General features: G+C 42.6%; 2 protein-coding genes across 4 annotated transcripts; both read right to left on the bottom strand.

Moving 5' to 3' along the window:
* Positions 1-1,518: 1,518 nt before the first annotated feature.
* il22 (interleukin 22) lies at positions 1,519-3,532 on the bottom strand. Its single transcript, XM_068586916.1, has 5 exons — positions 3,347-3,532; positions 2,772-2,837; positions 2,536-2,685; positions 2,030-2,089; positions 1,519-1,629 (listed from the first exon to the last, which is right to left on the bottom strand). The coding sequence occupies exons 1-5, from the start codon at positions 3,530-3,532 to the stop codon at positions 1,519-1,521; spliced, it is 573 nt and encodes a 190-aa protein (XP_068443017.1).
* A 3,221-nt stretch (positions 3,533-6,753) lies between these two features.
* Positions 6,754-13,595, bottom strand: mdm1 (Mdm1 nuclear protein). Of its 3 annotated transcripts, none has more exons than XM_068586781.1 (15): positions 13,470-13,595; positions 11,994-12,093; positions 11,729-11,878; positions 11,526-11,651; positions 11,354-11,421; positions 11,119-11,250; positions 10,660-10,833; positions 10,443-10,577; positions 8,585-8,805; positions 8,306-8,455; positions 8,020-8,102; positions 7,882-7,928; positions 7,490-7,715; positions 7,041-7,100; positions 6,754-6,948 (listed from the first exon to the last, which is right to left on the bottom strand). In XM_068586781.1, the coding sequence occupies exons 2-15, from the start codon at positions 11,995-11,997 to the stop codon at positions 6,848-6,850; spliced, it is 1,677 nt and encodes a 558-aa protein (XP_068442882.1). In that variant the 5' UTR covers positions 11,998-12,093; positions 13,470-13,595; the 3' UTR covers positions 6,754-6,847. The 3 variants fall into 3 exon arrangements, with proteins under 3 accessions (XP_068442882.1, XP_068442883.1, XP_068442885.1); XM_068586782.1 differs by having other exon boundaries at positions 10,660-10,824; XM_068586784.1 differs by having other exon boundaries at positions 10,660-10,767.
* Between the last annotated feature and the right edge of the window lie 1,916 nt (positions 13,596-15,511).

Below are 15,511 nucleotides of genomic sequence, written 5' to 3'. Positions count from 1 at the left end.
TCACCTCTTCATCACCATAACACTTCACCTCTTCATCACCATAACACTTCACCACTTCATCACCATGACACTTCACCACTTCATCACCATAACACTTCACCACTTCATCACCATAACACTTCACCACTTCATCACCATAACACTTCACCACTTCATCACCATAACACTTCACCACTTCATCACCATAACACTTCACCACTTCATCACCATAACACTTCACCACTTCATCACCATAACACTTCACCACTTCATCACCATGACACTTCACCACTTCATCACCATAACACTTCACCACTTCATCACCATAACACTTCACCACTTCATCACCATAACACTTCACCACTTCATCACCATAACACTTCACCACTTCATCACCATAACACTTCACCACTTCATCACCATAACACTTCACCTCTTCATCACCATAACACTTCACCACTTCATCATCATGACACTTCACCACTTCATCACCATAACACTTCACCACTTCATCACCATGACACTTCACCACTTCATCACCATAACACTTCACCACTTCATCACCATGACACTTCACCACTTCATCATCATAACACTTCACCACTTCATCACCATAACACTTCACCACTTCATCACCATAACACTTCACCACTTCATCACCATAACACTTCACCACTTCATCATCATGACACTTCACCACTTCATCACCATAACACTTCACCACTTCATCACCATAACACTTCACCACTTCATCACCATAACACTTCACCACTTCATCACCATAACACTTCACCACTTCATCACCATAACACTTCACCACTTCATCACCATAACACTTCACCTCTTTTAAGTAAAGACGATCAAGTCTTTGTTTGTTTTGCTTTCGACGACTTCAATCACATTAAAACTATTTAAATTTGAACATTTTATTCAAATTTTTATTGGACTTTATGTATTGAATTTAATTTATTGTTTCTCATAATAATATTTGTGCTTTGGTTCATGTCATCACACTTGAATTAATTTCTCTGTTTGATAACTATTGGTATATTTTGTTAATTTTGCTTTTTTTTCAGCTGAATTTTGTTCTTTTTGTTCTATTTTATATAGTTTTTGTCATCTTGACGTAAATTTAAATTCGTGCGAAATAATAATAAAATAAGTTCTACATTGAAAAACAGCAAACTGCTCCTTTAATTACACACTTTTATTACTAATAACAGTATCAATAATAATAAGCAACAGACGTTCATATTCAAAAGCAAACTTTATTTGTTTTCAAGTAAACAGTTCATAGTGCAACGTTTCAATACTGTAACTCAGAATAATAATAACAACAATGAGCCGTAATCTCAATAAATAGATAAATAACTAATCTTTCTCACTGGAGTGAAGATAAATACTGTATCAAAAAACAATCTGTTCTCCAATTAAATAGATCCTGAATAATAAATAAAAGTATAAAAGCCGTTTGTATGAAATATGATAAATATGACGAGCGGCGGCGCTAGTTAGCAGCGGCGCTAGTTAGCGGCGGCGCTAGTTAGCGGCGGCGGTGTCGTTCCTCGGCTCGACGCAGAAGTCCTGCAGGTACGTGAACAGGATGTCGATCTCTCCGACCGCTTTGTTCATCCCTCGCTCGCCGCCCATCTGAGAAGCAACGGAGACAAGTGAGAAACAATAGAAACAATAGAAACAATAGAAACACACACACCTCTTCATCATCTTCTTCTTCTGTGGTTTATTCACCGTCCTCAAGAACTCATTCCTTTTTTGTTTGTTGGTGTTTGATCAGTTCATAACTTGTTTTTATTCTCCGTTAATCTGCTGATTGTTTTCTCATTTAATCTGATTCTTTGCTCTTTAAAATGTCAGAAAATATTGGCTGAGATTTAGTTAAAAACTAAATGTGACGTCTTTGACTTAAAGTTTGTTAAAGATATTCAGTTTATTGTCACAGGAGACAAAACAAATCTGCATTTGAGAAACTTTAATGAGCTTAAACAATAAATAAATGTTTGAAATGTGAGCGTTAGCGGTGAGGTCTCACCTTGGTTAGCTTCTTGCGGAACTCCACCGCGTGGTGATGGTCGTGATAGTGAGTCACGTTCTGCAGAGACAGACAGGTGAGGTTAGCAGATGCTATCATTCCTGTATCAGCTTTGCTTAGCTTAGCATGAAGACTGGAAACGAGGGGAACCGGTTAGCCCGCAGGAACAAAACTATTGTTGTGGTTTAAAAGATTCCATAAAACTTATGCTTGGCTTTTCCACACATAGCCGCTTCCATGCTAGCTGCTAGTCCGTATTTCTTAACTTTGGACAGACCCCTTGTTTCTCAACTTTATGCTAAGCTAACTAACTAATGGCTGCAGATGCATAATCACTGTGGTATCAATCTGCTCATCGAACTCCCACCAAAACAGCAAATTGTAGCGTTTATTAACTTTGCACAAGCTAGCTTTACCCCCTAGTTCCCAGTCATAAGCTAAGCTAAATCGTAAGCAGTCATTTGTTAAGCTAACGTCAAAATCCCTTTTCCACACGAGACACTCACACATCCGTGAGTCTGCAGGTCCTCGCTGACGCGGGTGAGGTCGACCTTCAGGCGGTGCATGTTGGGATGCGTGTTGTCGCGCTGGCGCAGGATGTTGTTCAGGTAGAAGTCCAGGATGTTGGCGTGCAGGCAGCAGATCTTCAGGTGGTCCTGCAGGAGGCGGAGAGGTCAGAGGTCAGAGGTTAACGTTCAGGTTCCACCGATGATTTGTTCTTAGTGTGTTGAACGCGTCTCACCTGGTCGGGGTCGACTCTGGACAGCAGCCGCGTGCTGGACTCGTCCTCCGTCTGGATGCTCTGAGCCTGCAGAGGAAGAGCAACGTGTTAGCAACGCGTTAGCAACGCGTTAGCATCGCCGACGCTAAACACGAGGAACCAGAAATAAAGCCTCCGAAATGTTTTCGCCCGTTGGATTCGTCACGTTTTATTTCTACAAACTTGCAGGAATTATTCTGGAATCATCCTTTAATATCGACAGTTTGTTTTCTTCTTTGCATCTGAAGTGTTTAAACACGTCGCCTGAACTCTGAAGTAAAAACTTAAATAGTTTTAGTTACTTTGAAGATTTGGTTTTATGTATAAAAGTGATTTTATACAAATTAAAGAAAGCAGTTACACGTTGCAACATGAACTTACAACTTGATGAATAACACATGATAATCATACAATGCATATTTTATTGTACATTATTTGCATGGTGAGTACTCGTATATTTGATGTACTTTAACATAAGTATTGTAAGTTTTCCTTAAAAATCTTTAATTACTGATTAAAGGGGCTAAAAAACATATTTTTGCAATTGGACCACTCACGTGTTGCGACACGTCCCGGACCACCTCGTACGTGTAGCGGTTCCTCAGCGGCATGCTGAGCGGCCGGTCCACCGGCAGCGCCGCGGCCCAGCCAATCAGGAGCAGCGGCAGCACGAGCAGCATGGCGGCGGTGGGGCGGGCGGCGGCGGCGGCGGGGCGGGCGGCGGCGGCGGCGGCGAGCTTCATGGTTCAGTTGAGAGTTATCTTGAGGATTTTCAGTCAGAGTCGGAGCGTTTTCAGCTGTCAAGAAAAGACATTATTATTATTATTATTATTATTAATATTAATAAAACATGAAACATGTAAATGAATCCAAAGCGTCTCAGTGTTTCCTCACCTGTCAGTGAAGCTGTTGTGAAGACGTCTCTCTGCCGCGGCTCTTTATACACATCAGTCCTCCGCCCACCGCTGCAGAAATATAGGACAGGTAACCATCCAAAAAGTCCCAACACACACACACACACACACACACACACAGGTCAGTGCTGAGCCGGTGCAATCTCTGTTTACTGTCACTTACACGAGAGGAAATTAGTCGAGGTGTGACGACAAACTATAAATAACGTTTGTCATCGATTTTCTGAAAGAGCACGTTTTCTAATTGTTCTTTTTCAGTGACATCACTTCCTCTTTTTTTCCGTGTGTGTGTGTGTATGTTTGTGTGTGTGTGTGTGTGTGTGTATGTGCACACTGCTTGGTGCGTTAGAAGCTGGAAGTTATGTAAACTTCCCTCTGTGGAAAAAAAAAACTGGTCCGACGAGCTTTGATGATGATTTTAATCGCATTACGCAACATTTAATCGGGATCATATTGTTTAATTTACTCGTAAAGTGACGCCGAGCTGCAACGACGTCGAAGTGGAAACAATTTCATAACACTGTATCTTTTCATGATTCAATAAGTAAAACAAGTTTTCTGTGTTTTCAGCTGATTCATTTCCACAAGTGTCTTTTAGACGGCACAATTATGCAAAAATAATATGATTTTAGCATTAAAGTTGAGTGTTAAATCCACTCAGACAATAAATAATACCAAATGAAAGGACACTTCATCACCTCCATGAAAGCCCTCCGAGGAAGGAAGAATTTAAATAGGGAAACAAAAGATTGAATATCAATAGTATTTGTCTGACAAAATATTTACTCAAATGTAGATTTTTAGGACTTCCCGTTTCTAATAAATACTACTTAGGCTTTCATCCGTGTATTCTCTGTGACAGTCTCGTCTGAAAAACCCTCGGCGGCGTCGATGCGGCGACTTTAAACCAACATATCATCTGCACAACGACGGCATCCCCCCGGAGAGAAGCTTCTGGAAACAGAACAATGGAGGACCCAGGATTGACCCCTGTGGGACTCCTCAACCGAGCCGGCCACTTGTTTCCACTCCAGACGATCACGTCCTGCTCCCGAGAGGCCGTAATGGAAACGAACGTCGGGCTCGTCGGTCGATGTCAACGCAGTCGAGCCCCCCCCCCCCCCCCCCCCTCTTGCCCCCCCCCCCTCTTGCCCCCCCCCCTCGCCTGTACTTCCCTGTCAGGCGACTCTTTTCCTGGAAGGTTTTGTTTGCCGGGTGTGAAGTTAAAGCATCGAGTGTCTTTCTGCTTTCATGTTGTTTTGTGTTGGATGAGGGTGTGTGACCGCCTCAGGAGACTGAGAGATGAATATCCAAATTACCTTTTTATGGACACAAGAGACCGATTTTTCCCGTATTTACACACATATTCAAGACGAGTTTCCTTTTTTTGGAATAACTTTTCATATTTACTAGTTTCCGGCTTCTTTTGCACTGATGGATTTTTGACGATTGGTTCCATAAACTTGTCAAAAGAGGTTTTAGATCTCTGGTGCGTCACAAGAAGAGACTTGTTGCAACACGTTGGAGGTAAAGAAGAAATGTGGAACACCCAGATATTAATGAGCGGAAATAACACCGACGCCAAAGACCAGCGACTGAGAACCAGCAGAGACGCCGAAGGGTTGGAGATTAATGCAAAAATATGTTTTTTAAAATGTCTGATTTTACTCAGAGGTGTAATTCACAACAATAAACATGTTATTTTGATAAATGAAATGATTTTTTGCTTTTTAATTCAGGTATTATTTATTCATATTTAGGCCCCACAGTGAAGGCATCTCTTCACATGAAGCATAGACTTCTATACAACCAGAGGAGTCGCCCCCTGGTGGTCAGGAGAGAGAATGCAGCTTTAACACATGAAGCATAGACTTCTATACAACCAGAGGAGTCGCCCCCTGGTGGTCAGGAGAGAGAATGCAGCTTTAACACATGAAGCATAGACTTCTATACAACCAGAGGAGTCGCCCCCTGGTGGTCAGGAGAGAGAATGCAGCTTTAACACATGAAGCATAGACTTCTATACAACCAGAGGAGTCGCCCCCTGGTGGTCAGGAGAGAGAATGCAGCTTTAACACATGAAGCATAGACTTCTATACAACCAGAGGAGTCGCCCCCTGGTGGTCAGGAGAGAGAATGCAGCTTTAACACATGAAGTATAGACTTCTATACAACCATGTTCCTGAAGTTTAAGTCCCTTTAGAGAGAAACGTGAACATATTAAACGTCATCACACTCGCCACATCGGGTTGTTTGTTCTGTCCTGTAAATCCACAGGAGGGGAATTCACAGCCCGCTGGTTCATCTGCAGTTCACTCCTGCTGGTGTGTGTGTGTGTGTGTGTGTGTGTGTGTGTGTGTGTGTGTGTGTGTGTGTGTTTAAATAGTGTGACTCGTTGCCAGGTAATCAGTCGTCTCCGGGGAAGTGATGACGATGTTTGTTCTTCCTCCTCCACGACCTCAAGACATTATTTCAGAAAACATTATTTAAAAAAAAAGACGATAATATTTTCTCTTAAATTAATAAATATGAGACAACAGAAGTATAAATCTGAGGTACTTCTACTTCCTTCGAGTATTCCACATCTCAGAGGGAAATACTATTTGTTTTATTTCGCTATTTTCATCCTAAAACATTTTTCATAGTATTAATAATATCAATAAATCTTTATTGATGACGACGTTCACAAAATGTTGTTATTCCGTCTGTTTATTTAACTTAATATTTATTTAGTGAGATTCTATCTGGTTAAAAGTCCTTTGGACAAAAAAAATCTGGTAAAATATTGAGTTCATTAAATGTCTTACGTGCATGTTTGATATTTCACTTTTGAGTTTATACAAACTAAATACTTTAAGTAGTTTGTATTTTATTTATTGTCCTGAGTCGTATGAACTTTATTGAGTTTGTTTTAGTCCCACGACATCCTCAAAGGTCAAAGGTCAACAGACACAAACTGGATTTGTATTTATCTTTATGAGTCACTTACAAACAAACATGACTGATAAATACTAAAAAAATACAAGTACTAAATACATAAAAACGTCTATTTCTGTGTAAGAAACTGTAAAAATACCTGATATTTAAAATCTATTAAAATACAATATTCTCACTGATTATTGAACAGAGATTTGGGGTCAAAGGTCATCTCTTCCCCCAGAAGTGCTCTCGTCTCCTCTGAGCGCGCTCCAGCACGGCGGACGCCGCCGAGCACGAGCGCCACGACATCACCGACAGCCGGTCGTCTAGGCAACGGGAGGGAAGGCGCCGTTTTAATCAATAATACAAAGAAAATATGTTTAAAGTTTTTTAAAACATATCTAAAGGGAGTTTTTACCTTCATCAGAGCAGCAGCCTCCTGGACACCGAAGCTCCCTGAACCTCAAACCCAACTCACCTGAGGAGACAGCGGGTTATTGATTATTGGTTATTGATTATTGGTTATTGATTATTGGTTATTGATCACATGGCATGTTAACGCACTTTCCTGCAGCGTCAAACAATCAAGTCGAATTATTAATAAATCTATAGAAATTGATATATTTGTTTATTTTTGGTACATAAAGTGAGAAAAATATAAAGATAAAATATTAATATTAAAGAAATGTTATAGTTTGCTAAAGAAATGCAACAAAAACATTTTTTTTTAACAAATTGCAAAAATATTGCAACGAAATTGCAACAGAAAAAAGAGCTAAAATGTGCAAAAGAAATGCAAAACGTTGAATCAACTGCTGGAATTAATTTGATTGATCGTTTAATAAATGACGTCATTGCTTTCCTCACCGTTGTGCTGGAAGTCGGCCTTCCTCAGCGTGCCTTGGATACAGTGCTGTGGGGGCGGGGCCACAGGGGGCGGGGCCTTCATCCTGATTGGTTTAGAGGCAGCACTGGCTGCTGGTTTGCCGTTGGAGGCGGAGCCAGATGATGAAGAGGGGGTGGGGCTATTCTCTGACCACGCCTCCTTCTGTTTGACTGGCACCTCCGCCACAGAAACACCTGAGACACACCTCTGAACACAAAGACCTCATGTGTAACACATTATGATATCATAAAATATATTGTGGTACATAATAATACAATATGATATGTTATAATAACATATAATAAAATATATTGTGATATAAAATGTTATAATATATTAGAATATATTCTGATGTTTTTCATTATAATATTACCTGTTTGTCATCACTGCTCTTCAGTTTTCCCACCAGAATAGCTCCTCCTAGAGGACAAACAGAGGTCAGCGTGTGTGTGTGTGTGTGTGTGTGTGTGTGTGTGTGTGTGTGTGTGTGTGTGTGTGTGTGTGTGTGTACCTGTTGCAGGTGTGGTGAGGTCATGGTGAGTTCTCTGAACCGGTCGTATCTTCAGCCTCGGAGTCGGTAACCTTCCCTCCTCACTGCGAACAAACCAACATGACTCATGTTCCTGTCACATGACCCGTGAAGCCTTCATTAGCTTCTTAGTTATTAGGAGTTATTAGTTAGCTTAGCTTAGCATAAAGACTGGGAACAGATGGAAGCAGCTAGCCTCCGTCCAAAGCGATTCCTTATCACAACTCTTTAGATTTACACTTAAACTCTTCCCAGCAGAAGCTCTTACTCGTCTGTGTCTTCCTCCTCTTCCTCCTCCTCCTCCTCCTCCTCTTCCTCCTCTTCCTCTCTCCAGGCCGGGCGGCTTTCAGCAGGAGGACTTGAAGACGTTTGTGCTTTTATTTGTTTGCTCTTCACAGAAGACGTCTGACTGGAGCGGCTGAAAGAAACACAGACGGTGAATCTCAGAGCGTCATGTGACTCCTCTCTCTCTCTCTCTCTCTCTCTCTCTCTCTCTCTCTCTCTCTCTCTCTCTCTCTCTCTCTCTCTCTCTCTCTCTCTCTCTCACCTGGCCAGGTGCAGGGCCTCCGGGGGGGTCGTGCCGCGGCCGTCCGGGTCGGGCCGGAGGTCAGAGGTCATCTTCGGGGTGGGCGGGTCCTCGGTGGAGGAGTCCGCGGGCTCCCACAGAGCGTTGTGCTCCGACAGCAGCTGGTTCAGGTGCTCTCTGTCGAAGTGAGCGCCCCAAGCACGCCGGCGGTACCACGAGGCGTCCTGCCGCAACGCCGCCACCTGCAGGCAGACGACACGACTGCTTCACTGCAGTCTCCCTGCTGACCACCAGGGGGCGACTCCTCTGGTTGTATAGAAGTCTATGCTTCATGTGTTAAAGCTGCATTCTCTCTCCTGACCACCAGGGGGCGACTCCTCTGGTTGTATAGAAGTCTATGCTTCATGTGTTAAAGCTGCATTCTCTCTCCTGACCACCAGGGGGCGACTCCTCTGGTTGTATAGAAGTCTATGCTTCATGGGTTAAAGCTGCATTCTGGTTGTATAGAAGTCTATGCTTCATGTGTTAAAGCTACATTCTGGTTGTATAGAAGTAGCGGCGCCGATCAATACGTAGAGTGAAAGTCTTGAAGGCTGAGTCATGAGCGGGTGAAAGGATGTTTGTGATCGTATGAAACAAGAGCAGGAAATGTTTTGTCAGAACTAAACTGTTGGAAGAGTAGATTCTGGTGTAGACGACCTCACCTGACCCCGGGTCAAACCCTGAGTAACCTCCTTTTCAGAGCTAACCTCAGCGTCTCTGAACCTCAACCTGAGAGGAGCCGTCGGCTCGATGCTGCACGTCTGTCCGCTGAGGCCCTGAACGCCTCACCGCGTCCTCTGAAGCCCGCTGACGGCGAGCCGCTCAGGGAATGATCAATAAAGGACGAGAGGAGGACAGTGTGGAGCCGTCCTCTGCCTTTTATTTACAGAATAACAAATGCTCATTTAAATTGTTTGTTTTTTTCATTTAATTTGTCTTTTCATTTTTTTTTTTCATTTTATTGATTAAAAAAAATATATAATTTTTTAAAACATTTTTTGAATGTTTGTATTTTATTTATTTTCTTGTATTTTGTATACTTCGTATTTTTATTTTTAATATATATATTTATTTGTAGAGTTGTAGAACATGTTTTTCTGCTCAGCTTCATTTTCAAGATGAAATTTGCTGATTTCAGACAGAAAAGTTTTCCATCCTCCCCCTCAAACACTTTCCACTAGAGTGTGTGTGTGTGTGTGTGTGTGTGTGTGTGTGTGTGTGTGTGTGTGTGTGTGTGTGTGTGTGTGTGTGTGTGTGTGTGTGTGTGTGACGAGCAGTGAGTTGTTTCCCTGAAGCTCTGTGGTTAACGGCCACATCAATGGAGGTGATCAGGAAACATTGATCGTCATGAAGTTCAACTCCAGAGAACTCAAAGCACAAAGTGGTCACACAGCAGTAACTGTACCACGAGTACATGTGTTGCATTCTGCAAAGGTAGTACTTTTACTTCTAGGACTTCACATATAATCTGCTGCTCATATTTTTCCCCTTCAAGGAGTACTTGAAAACTTCAGCCTGCTTCTAGGTCTTTAGCTTCTATTGTATTCTGGATATTGAGTACTTTTACTTTTGGGACTTTAAGTACATTGTGTTGCTTTTATTTGTGTACTTTAACTTCAGGAGAAAAGGAGTATTTCTACTCTGAGGTATTTCAATCTGAGAACTTTCTTCAGTACTTCCGCTGCTAGCTTGTTTTATTTCTTTGATGGCGCTAGGCTAGCAGTTCCCCCCGCCCGCTTCATGCCTTTATGCTAAGCTAAGCTAAACATGAGCGTAAACTTGTCATGTGACCTGCAGCTTGATGAATGTAATGCCCCGCCCCCCCCATGAGACTTACCTGATGGGCGTCGCCGTCTGGGGCCGTCTGAACCAGAGGAGGTGGAGGGGGCGTGGTTTCGTTATTCTTGGAGGCGGGGTTGTTCTGTATGGGGCGTGTCTTCCTCTCTGGCCCCGCCCTCCTCTTTTTGTTGCCCTGGAGATGAAGACAGTTCCATCAGGACTTTTTTTTTTGAAGTGAGTGTGTGTGTACCGTGTGTATGTGTGTGTGTGTGTACCATGTGTGTGTGGAACAGTGCGGTCCTCTGATGATGCTCCAGGTGTCTCTGGGGGCGGGGCTCGGTGGGCGGGGCCAGAAGACCCTGGAAGCTGCGCTGGTACTCTGTCTCCATGGGAACGGGGTGTTTCTTAAAGGGCGGCACACACCTGCTGCAGCGGAGCAGCTGCAGGTGCTCAAAGGTCAAAGGTCAACACATTTTAAACGTCTTTTTGTGAATTCATGTTTCATATTTTACAGTTTTCTTCACTCTGAGTTTAATGTAAATTAATTGAATAAAAACAACTGTAAATGTCTCCATCTAGTGGACACACTGCAGTACTACTACTTATATATATAGTTGTTCTTCTTATATATATATATATATATATATATATATATATATATATATATATATATATATATATATATATATCCAAACCAGAGGTAGTATTTGTGTGTACTAGACGTGTACCTGTACCTGGTCTGCAGTCAGTATGGGAGAAGCAGCAGATGCAGGCTCCTTCCAGCTGAACTGTCGGTGGTACTCTGACCGTTGACTTCCTGACCTTTGACCTCCCACCCTAAGCCCCGCCCTCCAGCGCAGAGCGTGCTGGACATAAACAAACAAACAAACAAACAAAGGTGTGGCGATGAGAGCTATCCAATCACGTGAGAGGGACACACCTGAAGGAGGCGGCTACATTCTGGCTCACCCCATTGGCCGAGGGCCGCCGTCCATCAGGCTGTGGTTGGCTGTCAAGCTTGGAGGGGCGGGGCTTAGCTGAGCAGACGGGAGGATAAAAAAAAACAAATACTCAGAATCAAAGGGTTGAAAGATTGTAGGTACCAGGGTAAGGAAAGCACAGGAACACCATGCACATTCACCAGATGGCGGTCCAGGGTCTGCAGCGGGGCGGGGTCCTGCCTGAAGGTCTGCAGGGGGTCCGGGGTCTGCAGGAGGTCCAGGGTCTGCAGGGGGTCCGGGGTCTGCAGGAGGTCCGGGGTCAGAGGCTGCTGATTGAGACGGACAGCTCATTATCTCACGTCTCTATGTGTGAACACTCAGTGCGCTACACTACGGTTCCGACCAGCAGGGGGCGGCGTTCTGCGGGCGAGCGGCCCGGCGATGGCGTCCGGTGGACCGGAGCCGCACAGCAGGGAGCCGCCGGGCTGAGCGACGCCCCCGGGGCCGAGCCGCCTCCTCCTCCGCCGCTGGAGAGCCGGCTCTCTGCTGCCGCCTGAGAGGAGACGTTCAGGAAGACGAAGGTCACACTGGAACTTCTACTTTCAGCTTCAATTAAAAATAATCTGTAAATCATTAAGTAAAAAAAGAGAAAAGACGGTTTGTCATACCCATGTGGGCGGAGCTAAGACCGGCCAATGGGGCACAGCGCTGAGGGGACACGCTTCTGGACCGGGAAACCCTGTAGCTCCTTTGGTACTCACTCCGACACTGACACACACACACACACACACACACACACACACACACACACACACACACACACACACACACACACACGCACATTTATGAAGGTACATTTGTGTCTTTTTTACCCGAAAGTAAATTATCTCCAAATCTTTGCTCTAGAAAAAAAATTGCTCTAAAAAAAAATTATCCAAAAAAAACAATTTCCTCTAAAAAAAAAATTTGTTCCCAAAAAAAATTGCTCTAAAAAAAAGTGCTTAAAAAAATGCTCTAAAAAAAACCTGTCAAAAAAAATTGCTAAAAAAAAAAATGCTCTAAAAAGAAATTTGATCTAAAAAAAAGCGCTCTCAATGAATTGCTATCGGAAAAAAAACGGTATTTCTTTTTTTTAAACAAGTGAATTTTTTTCAAAGCAAATTTTTGTTTTGAGAGCATTTTTTTTTAAAAGTGCTTTTTATTCTTGGAGAATGTCTTTTTTTTTTGGTAGAGCGTATTATTTTTTTTTTTTAAGAGCGTTATTTTTTTTAGAGCAAATTTTAGTTTTGAGAGCATTTTTTTTAGAGCAATTTTTTTAATTAAGAGCAAAGATTTGGAGATAATTCACTTACAAACTACAAATTTGCTCTGCTAAAAAAGACACAAATCTACCTTCATACACATTAGCCCACACACACACACATTGACATGCACAAACACACTCACACACAAATATTGAATGAAACTAGTGGAGATCAAATGACATCTATAACATCTACATTAAAGAAAAAGGCACATTTCAGAGGTACATAGAGTACTTTTTATTGTACTATGTAACACCTTAGACTCTAAGGTGTTACATAGTACAGTAAAAAGTACTATATGTACCTCTAAGGCTTAGAGATACATGTAGTACTTTCACTCTACTACATCTCAGAGGTACATGTAGTACTTCTAATCTACTACATATCAAAAGTAAATACACTACTTCTACTACACCTCAGAGGTACATGTTGTACTTCTACTCTACTACATATCAAAGGTAAATACACTACTTCTACTCTACTACATCTCAGAGGTACATGTAGTACTTCTAATCTACTACATATCAAAAGTAAATACACTACTTCTACTACACCTCAGAGGTACATGTTGTACTTCTACTCTACTACATATCAAAGGTAAATACACTACTTCTACTCTACTACACCTCAGAGGTACATGTAGTACTTCTACTCTACTACATATCAAAAGTAAATACACTACTTCTACTACACTTCAGAGGTACATGTAGTACTTCTACTCTACTACATATCAAAAGTAAATACACTACTTCTACTACACCTCAGAGGTACATGTTGTACTTCTACCTTTAGTTACAGCAGTAAAAACTGAAACCGATTAGCTGGATTAGCTCGTCACACCTAATGACGTCACACATGCATTTTACTGCTCCGTCTCGTGCACGGTTCCGTCCGGCGCGTTCACGAGAGCAGGGCGCGTTCACGAGAGTTGAAGCTGACGGTTTTATTCACAAACGCTCGTGCGCATTTGATAGTTTTAGAGCTATGCTAACGGCTGACAGCCTGTTGCTTAGTTACCTTGAAGCGGACGGTCATCTCGCTCTCGTCGCAGACGAAACACCGCGAGAAGATGCGCTAACTCGTCATTGCGCATGCTCGCCGGATGCTCCCACGATCACAGGAACAAGCTGTTGCCATGGCAGCAAAGAGTCTTGCGTCGACGTCAGCGTGTCGTTCTGTTTGTGACCCCTTAAATCAATAATTATACAATAATGTAAATACCAATTATGTTAATAATAATACCCCTCAAAATAATAATTATACAATAATATAAATAATAAATATGTTAATAATAATGACCTGTCAAAATAATAATCATACAATGTAAATAATAACTATGTTAATAATAATGACTCCAGAAGTAACTACATCGTAAATAATAATTATATAAAAATAATTGTAATACTATTATTAATTAAAAAAAAAGAACTTTAATAATTACATTAATAATAATGAACCATAAATAATAATAACACCCCCCCAAATAATACTATAATTAAAAAAATAATTACATTAACAATAACAATAATAATTATATGTTGAATTTTTAAGTTGAAGTTATTTCAGTCTCAAAATTGCACAAACTAAACTGAAGATATCTGGACGCCTTCGTGCTTACAAGCTTCTTCAGGAGCTTTTAACCACATTAAATGACTTCACACCATCTCATCATCCAGAATGATCCACATCGCAGGTTGCTGTTACAAAATTGCACCACTTTTATTCATTTAAGGCTTTTTAGTTTTTACTTTACATTTGGCTTCTCCCCCCCCCCCTCGCCCTACTGGAAGGAACCAGTTCAGACCAGCCATCAGACCAGTTGTGACCTCCCGCAGAGAGGAACTGGCTCTGCACCGGCTGAACTGGTTCCTTTTACATTTCACTGGTCGTCATGCCACACAGAGCGAAAGAAGCAGATTTATTTCAGTGGATGTGTTCGGCTGCGGTCGCTCGCGTCGCTTCAGCGCAACTTCGTTTTTTTTTTATACAGAAACTCGGACGACAAATATTCACAATCAGTTTAATCTGTACGGAGAAAAAGGTCCAGGGTGTGTTAGCCTAGCTTAGCACAAACAATGGAAGCAGAGGGAAACTGCTAGCCTAGCTCGGAAAAAAAAGTCGAGAAAAACAAAATGCGCCGCAGACGTTGAGGCCTCCGCACGCAGCGAACAGGAACACACTCTCTTCTCACACACACACACACACACACACACAAGTTTGGCCCGAGCTGTCAATCATCACAGCCACAGAAGTCGCACGAAACGCCGAACGCGCCGCAGCCTCGGTCACTGTGGAGGTCAGGAAGGTCGGCCTGCAGCGGCTGATTTGATTGGCTGAGAGCCGACGGGATGTTAGCTAGAAACCAACCCGCTAACGGCGGCAAGCAAACTGTCGCAGCACCACCCGGGGGTCAGACTGAGTACTGACAAAAACATCAACATGCTACATGACTGGAAGTACTGCGGGAGAACCAGAACACTGACAGTACTCTGGTACTGGTGTACTCTGGTATAACAACACTGTGCGCAGCAGTACTCACAGAGATTACTGAGTCCAACGCACTCACATTTCAAACAAAGACGGATCATCAAAAAGGCTTTCCCCCTTTCCTGCTGCTTCACAGGCCACGCCCCCAAATACACAGCATGGGGAGGGGCTTCAGCTTTGCATCCAACTGGACCTCCGCCGCGCTACCGTAACTATAAACACTGAGATTCAGTTCCTCTTTGCGTCCATGCTAACTAAGCGTAGAGGATTCAGTGCTACCCTCTCAGAGGAGTTAGCAACATTAATATTCAGGTAATGAAATGGTTAATAATCACGGAAACGACACCTGCTGGCCGCTCTGCTGCTCTCACACACACACACACACACGCGCACGC

This window comes from Clinocottus analis, unplaced genomic scaffold, assembly GCF_023055335.1.
Source record: "Clinocottus analis isolate CAN_PGR_092001 unplaced genomic scaffold, fCliAna1.0.p SCAF_20, whole genome shotgun sequence".
NCBI lineage: Eukaryota > Metazoa > Chordata > Actinopteri > Perciformes > Cottidae > Clinocottus > Clinocottus analis.
Note: the sequence above shows the minus strand (reverse complement) of the source record. Positions and strands in the feature narration are given on the sequence as shown.